The 13352-nt window shown below is 36.2% G+C and overlaps 1 protein-coding gene across 11 annotated transcripts in view; it reads right to left on the reverse strand.

The window, feature by feature from the left end:
* Positions 1–13352, reverse strand: part of CADPS2 (calcium dependent secretion activator 2) — a 567091-nt gene that overhangs the window by 140066 nt on the left and 413673 nt on the right. For all 11 annotated transcript variants that reach the window (XM_009454114.5, XM_001146755.6, XM_054687681.2 and 8 more), the window contains exon 13: positions 12041–12228. In XM_009454114.5, coding sequence (XP_009452389.2) covers positions 12041–12228 — 188 coding nt within the window. The remainder of the gene's footprint in view (positions 1–12040; positions 12229–13352) is intronic.

The following is a 13352-nucleotide window of genomic DNA, read 5'->3' on the forward strand; positions in this document are numbered from 1 at the left end:
TAACCCATATCCAAATGTTTTCTTAGGAAAAATTCCTAAAGGTATATTGCTAGGTTGAATGCATGATATTTTCAAGTATTCGATACATATTGCAAAGTTGGTTTTTTAGAAAGCACTTATCAGCTTACACTCTGGCCTGCAGTGCATGAAATTATTAATTTTCCTGCAACCTCACCAACTGTAGTCTTTATCATTTGTTATAATCATTTTCAATTTTATATACTAAAAAGGGGATCTATTTTAATATATTAATTCCTATGATGGAAAATGATGCTATCTTGCTGGTTATGTAGGGCCTTTATCATGTGCCATAAAAATAATTGCAGTTGATTAATTTAAAAACATTTAATTTTAAACTTACTTAAGAAGGTCCATAATATATCACCTATAAAATTTGTAAACAGATGGCCCAATGTCATTCAATTATTTACTCAATCAATATTTATGGACCACTTGGTCAGGTCATGGGACACAATGTAAGCACAACAGAAATGGTTTCTGCCCCAATAGAGTTTATAGTGGGAATGCATACAAAATAAAAATTAGACAATAAGTATACAATTACATTTAAGAAGGGCAAAAGTATAAACATCTGATCTAGTTTGGAGTGTCAGAGAAGGATTCAGTTTGGAAATGATATTTAACCTGAAATGTGATGAATGAGCAGCAGTCATTTAGGTGAAACCTGAAGCAGAAGGCAGTTTGAGGAGAGGCCCAGGATGTTCACCATAGAGATGTCCAAATAATTTTTTAAATGCAAATTTTTTCAAGTGACTTCTGCTTGCAGTATGGTGGACTAACTTGATACTCCCCAAATCCTTATTCACTACAAAACACCTAAATACTGCATAAGCCGCAACAATTATATATTAAATGTTGTCCAGCTCTTACAAGAAAGTAAAATAATTCTCCCAAGGGTGGGAGAACAAAACAAATGAACCTGATGAAAGCAGAGAAGGGGCAAATATGAACAACATGGCTGCCTTGGTGGTAAATATCAATACTGAGAAAGCTTTACAGCTGCATCCAAGGGAATGGATCACTGAGCCATAGACCTAATTTGGATGAGCTGCTAAGCCTGAGACACCTGCATAAAAATGGGACCCTAGAATGGGTTATAGTATCAGTGAAAGGATAGTGCACTCCCTAACATCAAGGAAAAACAAGAACAAGTCCTCTTTAGAGGGAAGCATTCAGAGCCCAGGACTTATAAGAATTCCCACAGATTAATCTTAAGTATAAATGATTATTACAAAAAAATGCTAATTGCATTAAAAAATAATAAACAAGTGACCATGGCAAAAAAGTCAGCAGAAACAATAGAAAATTCAGTTATTTGAAAGATAATATGAAATAATTATAAAAGATCTAAGGAAACAAAAAATGGAATCAAACAAAGAAAGGAAAAAGAGATATTCAGAAGCAATCAAGCAGAGCTCAAAAAGAATCAAACAGAATAACAGAATTTCCAGGACTAAATAATTTGTTAATTGAAATTAATAAATCAATAAGTGAGTGAAACAGTAGATGTCACAGCTGAGGAGAGAACTGAAGAAATAGAGTAAGGGTTGGCAAACTACGGCCTTTCATCTGCTTTTGTCAATATAATTTTGTTGGGACAAGCCACACTAATTCATTTCTATATTGTCCATGACTGCTTCTGCACAGCAATGGCGGAATTGTATAGTTGTAACAGAGACTACATGGTCAAAAATAGTTATAAGATTTTGTATAGTTACAAAGCCCAAAATAGTTGTCATGTTTACTGTAGAGCCCTTCACAATAGTAGCCAACTCCTCAACTGGAAGACAGAATTGAAAACATTACACAGGATGCAGCTGGAAAAATACGTAGATAGAATACATTTTGGAGACATTAAAAGATATAGAAGATAAAATGCCTAGTACACGGGTAATTGGGGCTTCAGATGAGAAGAAAAAGATTGTAGAAGAGACAATATTTAAAGAGATAATGCTATTCCAGAACTGATGACAAATATAAATCTTTATATTCCAATGAGGGTAAATAAAAAGAAATGCACACCTATACAATATCATGGCAGTTAGATTAGAAATTCATATATGTCCCAATCACAACAAATTAAAAGAAATCCATACAAAGAAACCTTATAGTGTACTTACAAAACACAAAAGAACAAAACAGTCTTTTTTTAAAAAAAGCATCCAGAGGAAAAAGAGGAATCATCCTCAAAAGACTAGCATTTGTACTGCCAAGAGCTTTTTTTGTTGTTCTTTTGTTTTGTTTATTAAGATGGAGTCTCACTCTGTCACCAGGCTGGAGTGTAGTGGCGCCATCTCGGCTCACTGCAACCTCCGCCTCTCAGGTTCTAGTGATTCTCCTGCCTCAGCCTCCCGAGTAGCTGGGACAACAGGTGCGTGGCACCATGCCTGGCTAATTTTTGCATTTTTCAGTAGAGATGGGGTTTCAACATATTGGCCAGGCTGGTCTCAAATTGCTGACCTGGTGATCCACCCGCCTCGGCCTCCCAAAGTGCTGGGATTAAAGGTGTGAGCCACCTCGCCTGGACTGCCAAGAGCCTTCTTAAATGGCAACAAAGAAAATCAGAAGAAAATGAATATCTTCAAAGTTCTAAGAGAAAATAACCATCAACCTAGCACTGTACACCTAGCAAAACTTTCTTTGAAAAAATAGGATGAAACAAAAGAAATTCCCAATAACAATTCACAGTGTATAGGAGTCCATTTATAGGAAAGTCCAAAGAACATTCTTCAGAAAAAAGGAAAATTGTTTCTAAATCTAAGCAAATACTAAGTACAAAATAAGAAAAATAATATTAATTTATAAGCTTAGGGAAAAAAGGATATAACTAAAATACCACAGAATTTAAGTGTGTAAGCCAGAAAGGGGGTGACTGGAGGGTAATATTCTAAGAACTCTGAACTACCTAGGAGGAGAAATTTGTTAGTTAGCATAAGACTTTAAAATTTCAGCAACATGCCTGGTAAATCTCACATGTAATTGTTGGAAAATATAAACTGTTAAGAGAAAAAAAAGAATTAAAGAAAATAACTTCAATGAAACAAAAAGTATACCAATAAAAAGGAAACAAAAAGTTTATAGAACATGAGCCAAAAAATAAAGCTTAAAATAAAATGGTAGAAATGGATTTACTTTTATTAATATGTGATTTACTTTTATTAATATGTGATTTACTTTTATTAATTACATGATAAATGTAAATGGACCAAACTAATTAAAGGACAGAAATAGTCATATTGAAAAATTAAATCAAAATCTAGTTTGCTATTTATAAAACACTAAAGTACAAGAATATAGAACGGCTAACGATGTGAACATGCATCAGATAAACACTCATCAAAAGAAAGCTACATTAATAATCACCTACATATCATGCAAAAATCATTATTAGTTATGATGACCATCACCAAATGATGATAACAATGTTCATCTACCAGGAATATCTAACAATCTTAAGCTTGAACACAGAACAGCCTTGGGCCAGGCACAGTGGCTCATACCTGTCATCCCAGCAATTTGGGAGGCCAAGGAGGAAGATCACTTGAGCCCAGGAGTTTGAGACCAACCTGTGTGACATAATGAGATTTCGTCCCAACAAAAAGCAACTCCTCAAAAACCAGCTTCAAAATATACAAAGCAAAAATTTACAGAAATAGAGAGCAAAAACCACCATGACAGTGGTAAATCACCACTCACGTTGGTCATAACCCCACAGATCAAACAGGCAAGAATTAGTAAGACTTTAGAAGATCTTAACCACACAAATCCTGTTTGCACTGCCTAAAGAATACATATATATTTTTTTAAGTGACAGAAAACATTTATAATATTTGACACATATTTGGCCACAAAGGAAATCTCAACAAGTGATAAAGAATTGGTATCACACAGATCACATTCTCTGAACACAAAGGAATTAGGTAAGAAATCAGTTCTCAAGAAAATAACCAAAAATCTTCATATTCTTAGATTTTTTTTTTTTTTGAGGTGGAGTCTCGCTCTGTTGCCCAGGCTGGAGTGCAATGGCATGATCTCGGCTCACTGCAAGCTCCACCTCCCAGGTTCATGCCATTCTCCTGCCTCAACCTCCCAAGATATTTTAAAACGTACTTATAAATAACCTTGTGTCAATAAATTATGAAAAGTTAAAATTACTTAGAATCAATTTTAATTAAATAGTATGTAAGACATTTCTATATGTAGTAAAAACAGAATTTAGTGGGGGAAGTTACAGCCCTAAACTCTTAGAAAAGAAGAAAAGCTGGCAAGTAGTGAGTTACACATCTAACATAAGAAGTTAGGAAAGATGACATAACCTCACTAAGGAGGGTGGGAGAAAAAGCTGCTTTCCTATTCATCTTTGGAAAACAGTATTTTGACTGGAAACTGAAAGGTTTTGTAGACAAGTACTATAGCCTAGTTGGTGAATTCCAAAACTGCTTTGCATGAAGTTCAGGGGTTGAACAATTTTGTAAATGGATGGTGGAAGTAAGATTTCTCACTGTTGAAAAGATAAGTTAAAGATAAGGAAGAAAAGCATGCTGAAATGAATGTTGATGTCCTAGATTCCAATTGGAGACGTCAGTATGAACTCACGGTTTAGTATACATCATATATCACCTAGCTCTGTCCAACTGAGAGGGCCTGGAAGCTATGATTTTTCCAGCAGAAATAAGCACACATGTCACCTAGATCTTGGTTTCTAAATACCATTCTCTAAAAAACAAACAAACAAACAAACAACAACAACAACAAAACCAGAGCTCCTTGGAGAACTGATTAATTCTTAGGCTAGAGTAGGGAAAATAAAAGATGAGCTTGCAGCATGTCAGATTGCCAGAAACTAAGAAAGTGCTCAAAAACCAAATGAGTGGGGCATATCAAAGGGAGCCAGTATAAAAGAGCTTTCAATAGCTACAGCAGGAACAATCTGAGCAACAAAGTAATTTAGATATTATTAGATTGTAACCCAAGGTATAAAGCAACTGCATATGAATCTATACGGATATAAACAAATGGTTAAATAAATAAACTGGAAAGAAGAGACATATATTCCTTACAGAAGAATTCTGAATAACGTATGCAGATAGTTCTCCTTCTAGGAGTTGGGGTTTATTTCCTGTCTCCTCTTCAGTGTGTTTTATTGGACTTAGCTATTTTCTTCAAAATAGAATATAAAAAAATAAAAATGACATCTTTACAATAGAGAAATGTGACAAATACTACCAGGATGTCACGCGGATATTATGTACTCCCTGATAGAATGTGATGAGAAGGGTATTTCATCTCTTTACAAAAACTCATAATCTCAGGCTAATCATTAAAATGTCAGACAAACCTAAACTGAGGGACATTTGATAAAACACTTGACTAGTACTCCTCAAAACTGTCAAGGTCACAAAAAACAGACAAAAAAATCCCTAAGAAACTGCTACAATCATGACAATTAAGTGCAACTTGGTATCCTGAATTGAATCTTGGAGCAGAAAAAAGGACATTAATTTAAAAAACTGGTGAAATCTGAATAAGGACTGGTGTTCAGTTAATACTAGTGTGCCAACGTTGATTTCTTAGTTTTGACAAATGTATGACAATAACATTAAGGGAAACGGAAATACGAAAACTCTATGCACTCTTTTAGTAACTTTTCTGTAATCTATAATTATTGTAAAATAAAAAGTATATCTAAAAAAGAAACAATAGAGTTCAACAAAGCCAAAAGTTGCTCCTTTGAAAAGACCAATAAACTTGATGGATTAAGAGAAAAAAAGAGAGAGAAGGTAAAAATGAACAATATTAGACTGAGGAAGGGAAGAATTGTAGATCGAGCAAAAAATACAAAGAAAACAACTTGAATAACTTAATATCAATACATTTAATAACTTAAATGAAATCTACCATTTCCCAGAAAATCATAACTTGCCCAAACTGACTCAAGAATAAATAGAAAGCCTGAGAATTTCTGTAGCTACAACATAAACTACAACAGTTAAAAATCTTTCCACAAATAAATTCCCAAGCCCAGATGGTTTAAAACAGGGGTCCCCAATACCCGGGCTGTGGACTGGTACCAATCCATGGCCTGTTTGGAACTGGGCCACACAGCAGGAGGTGAGCGGCAGGCAAGCGAGTACTGCCTGACTTCCACCTCCTGTCGGATCAGTGTCGGCATTAGATTCTCACAGGAACCTGAACCCTATCGTGAACTGTGCATACAAGTTATGTGCTGCTTATGAGAATCTAAGTAATGCCTGATGATCTGAGGTGGAACAGTTTCATCCCAAAACCATCCCCATCCTACCGTTCCACCCCATCCATGAAAAAATTACCTTCTATGAAACCGGTCGCTGGTGCCAAAAAGGTTGAGGACCACTGGTTTAAAAGATGAGATACTGGTAAATTACAAAAAGCCATTCAAGTCTTATACAGAGCAAGTGGGAAAGCTCCCCAGTTCATTTTGTGTGGCTACAGTAACCTAGATACCCAATCCTGATAAAACCAGTATGAGAAAGTAAAATAACAAGCCAATTTTGTACGTCAACATAGATCTACAAATATCAAACTGGGACGGCAATGGTAGTGGTAAATAACACCTATGTACATATAGAGCTTTCTTTGATTGTTTCTACATACAACATTACATACTGTTTTTGAAAAACTTACTGTGTCAAAAATGATAAGAAGATCCAACTTAAGACCCAAAAACTTTGTCCTATACCTAACTATTGACGAGAAGAAGGCTCTAAAGGTATGAAGTTTAAGAAAAGCTATGTCAAGGTGTAACCCTTGTTTCTGTTCATGGTTAATGTGATATAGTCTAATATATACTAAAAAATTTCCTTTGCCTTGTCTCTTCCTCAGACCTTCAGTAGGCTGTTTTATTTAAGATCTCACAAAGATCCAGGAGTTGCACAGTTTGAATGGAAGGTGTGGAAGGAAGACAGAGGAAATTAATTAGGTGGCCTTAGTAACTATTTCCCAAATTGCAGTCTGTCTACATACTTATCCTGGATGACGGGGTTCTAGGCTCCTGCTTTTCGCTGTCTTTGCCACTCCCCTCTGGGGCCACAGTGTTTTCCAGCAACATGGGGGTGGTAGGCGGGGAGGTCCCAGAACTTCAGCACAGCTTTTCCCCATGACCACGGATAGGAGATGAGGTGAGGCACTGACTCAGTGCTCTTCCAGTCTCATTCTCCTGATTGAAACCTGTTTGTGGTATGTTGTCATAACAAAATTCACCTGAGTACTGCAGTGTTTCATAGAACAATCCCCAAAAGCTCATTTAACTAATACACTGCATAAAAAAATTACTACATGCTATTTAAGCAATATTTCATCGTTTAAAAAGTACTTACAGAATTTTATTTGACCTATTTAGGAACCATATTGAGTAGGTAGCATTAATGTTATTACTCACAAGGTACACATGGAGAAGCTGAGGCTCAGACAGATTAAAACCATTTGCTCAAAGTTAAGTAGTTCATCAGTAGAGGAGCCAGAACAGGAATACAGATGCTCTGATTCCTCACTCAGAGATATTTCCAACACACCAAGTCTTTCCCTTCCCCTTTTCTTTTTCTCTGGTTTTGCCTGTTTTGTTTTGAAAGGCACAATTATCTTGCTTCAGTATTGAACTTGAGGTTGGGTGAGTATAAATATTGCTAGGAAAGTCTGCTTAAGGTAGATTTAGGGTTGTTCTACAGTTTTTGATAAAATAAAAAAACTCCTCCAGTAATATTTGAAATATACTCCCCAATACCCATCCCTTCTGCCTTTGCACATTTAGCACATGGCATAAAACCTGTCAGATCAGGTACATTACCTAAGGATAACCTTGCTTATGACCTTTCATCTGGTTGCTCACCTGCCCCAAAAGTGAGTCTCTCCATTTACAACGTGTGTGTCATTTATACTTAATTTCTATATAGTCACATATCTAAAACTAGAATTAAGTGAACACTTTTGATGATCCTACGTGATGCAATTATCTACGTTTTTTTCTCAAAAAATGCACACTGTCTCTAAAATTACAGATTGGAAGTTTGAGGCATAATTTCTGAAGTGACAGTCAAGGGGAAATGTTAGCACCTGTGAAGACAGAGGTATTATGATATGATGATTTGACTGATGCCCATTAAGGTTACTTAACAACTTTGTGATATAATCTGGAATCCATAGAAAATTGAGATTATTTTATATATAAAACTACAGTCATGTTGTACTCTTGTGCCCTGTACTTGAAAGCAAGCACATCTGAGCTGGCCTTCGTCAGGCATGCAGCAGCTCTAAGACGGCCCTAGAAAACTGTAGAGGAGTCAGTGAATACACTGTATGCCTTACATTAAATTGGGACATAAAAGCCATTTTATGTTGCTGCTTCAGTTTCTCCACCCTCAGCCTGACTTACAAAACCAAGACGTATAACCACACATATCAACCTAGAACTTTGCCCTATGAAGCATTGTCTCTGAAAGCCTCTTTTCTCCTTCCTGTCAGTCCTCAGCGGCACTATGGCTGAATGAGTGGTTGTGTTATTCAGAGATGTGTGTGGCTATCATCCTGCATGAGTGGGTCTGTTTCTGTCCTTGACTCACTTTTTCTTTCTTCCTTTCTTTTTCTCTCTCTTCCTCAGTCTTAGTACCAGCCAGACCTTTTCTGTTTAACTCTATTCTTTTATTTCTGAAACACTCAGAGTGCTATTCAGAGATGTATCTGTACAGAAAGAACACACCTAGAGAGCTCAACACTGTGCAATAGGATGTGCTCCCTGAAAAATTTTAAATCCAGACAGCACTGTTGTCCTTCACTTCAGTCAATAACAAAAGGAAATCTTTTCTCCTTTTGAATTTATGACAGAGGTAGTTCAGGTAATGAGCAAAACGACTCTCTGAATATGTGTCTTGACAGATGTAAAAATGATCATACAATAAGACCACGGCAAACACTGTAGAAAAACCAGACTTGACATTGACAGTATGTTTAAACAAAAGTCTCTATAAATATCAGATGCTACAGACATGGATAAGAGAAGCACATTCTCACAAGGAGCGGTTGCCAAAACCTGAATATTCCATTAACAAAGAAATTAGGAATATAATTACATACACATTGAAATATTTCTATTTAGCATGAGGTACAGTCCTAACTACATATTTTTTACTTTTTTCTTCATCTCACAATTTACATCCTCTTGGGTTAAATGGCAAAGGAAAATATATTAGAATAGTAAGAGTAATCAATACTGATAGTATTTTATAATGATGTAGTACCTTCACATTAGTATTTGCCCCTTTTATGTATGATAACTCTGAGTTTCAGAAAGGTTAAGTGATTTGTTGAACATGGGTCAGTTTGCAAATTTCAGAGCCGGGATTCAAGTGAAGCTCTTTCGCCTCTTTCTGGTCTTTCACTGTGGCAGCATAGTATTTCTGAATGACATCTGTTGGACTGTAAACGTCACAGGAAACGTCATAACTTTCAGCTTATCTTGGATTATTTCTATCCTAAATTGAGGCTCAAATTTCCCTCAACCCTGTATTTCTTCCTTTCTTTTTCTTAAGCTATATGACACCTCAATGCTGAATCAGAGACTGATTCAAATTTCGATTCTAAAAGACTACCAGAGATACCTGAATGTGTACACAGTTTAAACTTTGGGAAAGTGGATTTCATATGCAATATTAAAGATAATATATGCATGAACATATAAACATACCTTGAATTACACATTACAGAGTATCATTATAAAGAAAACAATAGTTTTACAGAATAAAAGTAACTATGGCAACCAGTAGAGTCAAATCAGGCTGCCTCCCAGGCAGCAGCAGTAGCTCCTTGTTGCCTCAGTAACTTTCCATTACAATGTGTCTCAAACACATATATTTTGGGGGCACATTAGCTGAATTTCCCACTTTAGGTTCCCAATTTAATTTTACCTTTCTGTGTGGATGAATAAAATATTCTGATTATACAATTTGCTTTGGGTTTGTTTGTTTCACTGAAACCTTCTCATCCTCTTGCATTTTAGAGGTCTGCCTAGTGCTAGAATGTCTATTTTTTGATATCCCCTAGTCAGAAGGAATTGAGACAGAGTCAGGAGACAAGAGACAGTTTTAGTAAAACAGCTCCTATCAACAGTTAGCCACCCTGACTGACCCCTGTACCCCCACATTTTCTAAGTGCATAGGGTTCAGTGTGAGATAGTGGGAAAAAAACTACTAAAATCAGCAACATCCTCCTAATTTCAAATCAAGGCTGGGCTCCAAAATAAAGTGAAAACCTGAATAGACTGTGAGACAAGGATCAATCTTATTTTATTGTAGGCTGAGAAATGGCAGCACTGGGGACTTCAACAGATATTTATTGTGTACCTACAAAATGCAACACACTGTTTTAGGTACGTGGAGAATAATAGGTGAATGAGAACTGATTTTTGCCTTTAAAATATGATCTAGTGGAACAGACGCAGGTGTGTGTCTGTGTGTGTGTGTGCACGTACACACATCTAGCACATAAGTATATATGACAAAGGTAATGAGATAAGTACAGATAAAAAGTTCTTAGTGTCTGAATGAGTTAATTGAAGTCTTCTAAGATGAGTTTTGTGATATTTGACTTTTTAAAACTGGAAAAAAGAAAAACATGGAGAATAAACAGATTTTTTGCGGTATAATTTTGTGGAGATAAGAATGGGTAGATGGAAGAGGATGGTAATGGGAAAATGTTGATGCTATCACTTGGAACCTATTTTTAATTTAATAATCAAAAATCACTTAAGCTTTTTGAAGAAGAGTGTGGTAAAAGTTATTCTACAATTTTTTTGACTGATTGGTAGAATACTATAGAAAGAAAAAGGTAGTGGAGAGGTAAATTCACATACATAGGCCAGAAAAAAATGAAGGCCAGAATTAGGATAAACAATGGAAATGTAAAAAAGAGAATGTTAAGGGGCACTATGGGAAGAGAATATTGATGTTCACAAATTGGGGATAGGAGGGAAAAGAAAAAGATGAATAAAAAGTTAACGGGCCATTAATGGAGGAGACATTAACACAAATAATGAAGTCATTCATTCATTCATCAAATATGTATTGAGCAAGATTAAGAGAAAGGGAGTGATATGGACAGATTTTTATTTATTTTTTATTTTTATTATTTTTTTAAGACAGAGCCTGTTCTGTTACCTAGGCTGGAGTGCAGTGGCATGATCTTGGCTCACTGCAACCTCTGCCTCCCGGGTTCAAGCGATTCTTTTACCTCAGCCTCCTGAGTAGCTGGGATTACAGACATGCACCACCACGCCCAGCTAATTTTTATATTTTTTAATAGAGATGAGGTTTCACTCAGTTGGCCAGGCTGGTCTCGAACTCCTGGCCTCAGGTGATCCACCCTCCTCGGCCTCTCAAAGTGCTAAGATTACAGGTGTAAGCCACCACACGTGGCATGATATGGACAGATTTTTAAGGCCAGAGATAGATAACTGTGGAGGCCAACATTACGGAATTTTTTTGGCATCTTGGTAAAACAAGAGTACTTGTTCCTAAAGTGTGGATTAGGGAAGCGGCTGAGAAGAGACTCTACATAAACCCCATTTTCTATCTTGTTTTATCAGTGAAAATTAATTACACAGAGGAAAAGCAATGATCATTAGTTACACACAGACCTATCAACACATCCTACCCAGGCACAGGTATGCATTACAATAGGAATCATAGGGATACTTAAGGCTATTCAGACTTACTACGAGGTGGTATATAAGAACTAAAAGGCAGTTTCTAATCTCATATTTTTTTTCTCTCTCTCTTTCGAGTGGCTTTACCAGCAAAAAGAAACATAAAGTGTAGCCCACCTAAATCAATAGCATATTGATGCACACTTTTTTCTCTGTCGTTTTTTTTTTCCTTGTAAGAAGTGTTTGCTATTTACAATCTGTTACTAGGTGATAATCGCAAAGCACATTTTTCTCTCTTTTCCATAGTCAACCCCATACATTCCACTTTGTATTTGCAAGTAAAAATACCTGTTGCCGTGCACATGAGAGGCACAGAATGCAAAGCTGTAATGGAGCAGGGTAGGGTCAATGACAGCACCATTTTCTGAATGTTCCATCAGTTCTGCAAGGTAGCAGAGATGTCTGTGACAGCCTCTCACACCATAACGGGCACAGTACTCATCCAACACAAAGACTTGGCCAGGGCTAAACCATCCCTGCAAAATAAAAAAAGAATAGATATACATGTTTTTTCTTTCTATACTACGATTTGCTTTCCTGAACGCACTTTTAGGCCTTATAAGCAGAAGCTGCATGAAAGTATCTTGACATTTATTTTATTAGTGGTATGTTTCATGAAGAGCTAATGTCATCAATTTTGAAACTGATTTGGGACACTGGCAACCTAATGCTATTCTCTTTTTACTGTCACAGCAAGGCATGGGTAACTTGTGCCTCTCCACTGTCATTCAAAATTAGTCAAATTTATTCATAGGATCTAAATTATCACACACAAAGAGTGTTACTCCAAAAATCTCAGTCTCTTTATGAATCAATTAAAAAAAGAAAGACGACATTATAGATGAAATTTCCTGCTCAGGAGAAGTTTTATAAAGTGAACTAAAAGAAAATGTCATTAAGTTTAGCAGCAGTATACATGTACTATTTGGGAACTTAAATATCTGGGATATTCTTCTCATTCTGTTTGTCTTCCTATGAACAATATAACAGAGTTAATGCTTTATATTAGCAGTTTCTGTTCCTCCTGAAATAAGATGTTAGAATGTATGTGTGTGCATGCATGCCACCTGAACACAGCAGGCAGTTTATGCGGCTAAAACTGGAGGACAGGTTAGGTGGAGCTGGCTCATAAAATATCTTGATGAATTATATGGATTTATAAGATAGTAAAAGAAAAGAAGGGAGTATAGAGAGTTTTAGAAGGGGGCAGGGTAATCATGTAAGAGAAATAAAAGAATAATGAGAAAAAGGTGAGAAGGCAATAAAGGAAAGGAGGAAGAAAAGAAAAGGAGTAAGAGAAGAACCATCAGGTGTGGTATTTATATGCTTTCCATGTTGCAGATAAATAAGCTAAAGCTCAGGGATGTTAAGTGAATTGTCCAAGACCACACTGCAAATCAGTTGTTGAGCCATGATTTATATTCACAGTCAACTGCCTCCAAAACACTTTCTAAGCAAATCACACTCACTCCCCTTTAGGTGCAGTGGAAGACCTTGTAGCATTCTCCTCAGACTCCATATTACACTGGCGGTCATCAACAAAATCAAAACAGCTTTTGATAATTGAATAATGTCTTCGAGTGGAATCCGAGAGGACATT

The sequence above is a fragment of the Pan troglodytes genome, chromosome 6, assembly GCF_028858775.2.
Source record: "Pan troglodytes isolate AG18354 chromosome 6, NHGRI_mPanTro3-v2.0_pri, whole genome shotgun sequence".
NCBI lineage: Eukaryota > Metazoa > Chordata > Mammalia > Primates > Hominidae > Pan > Pan troglodytes.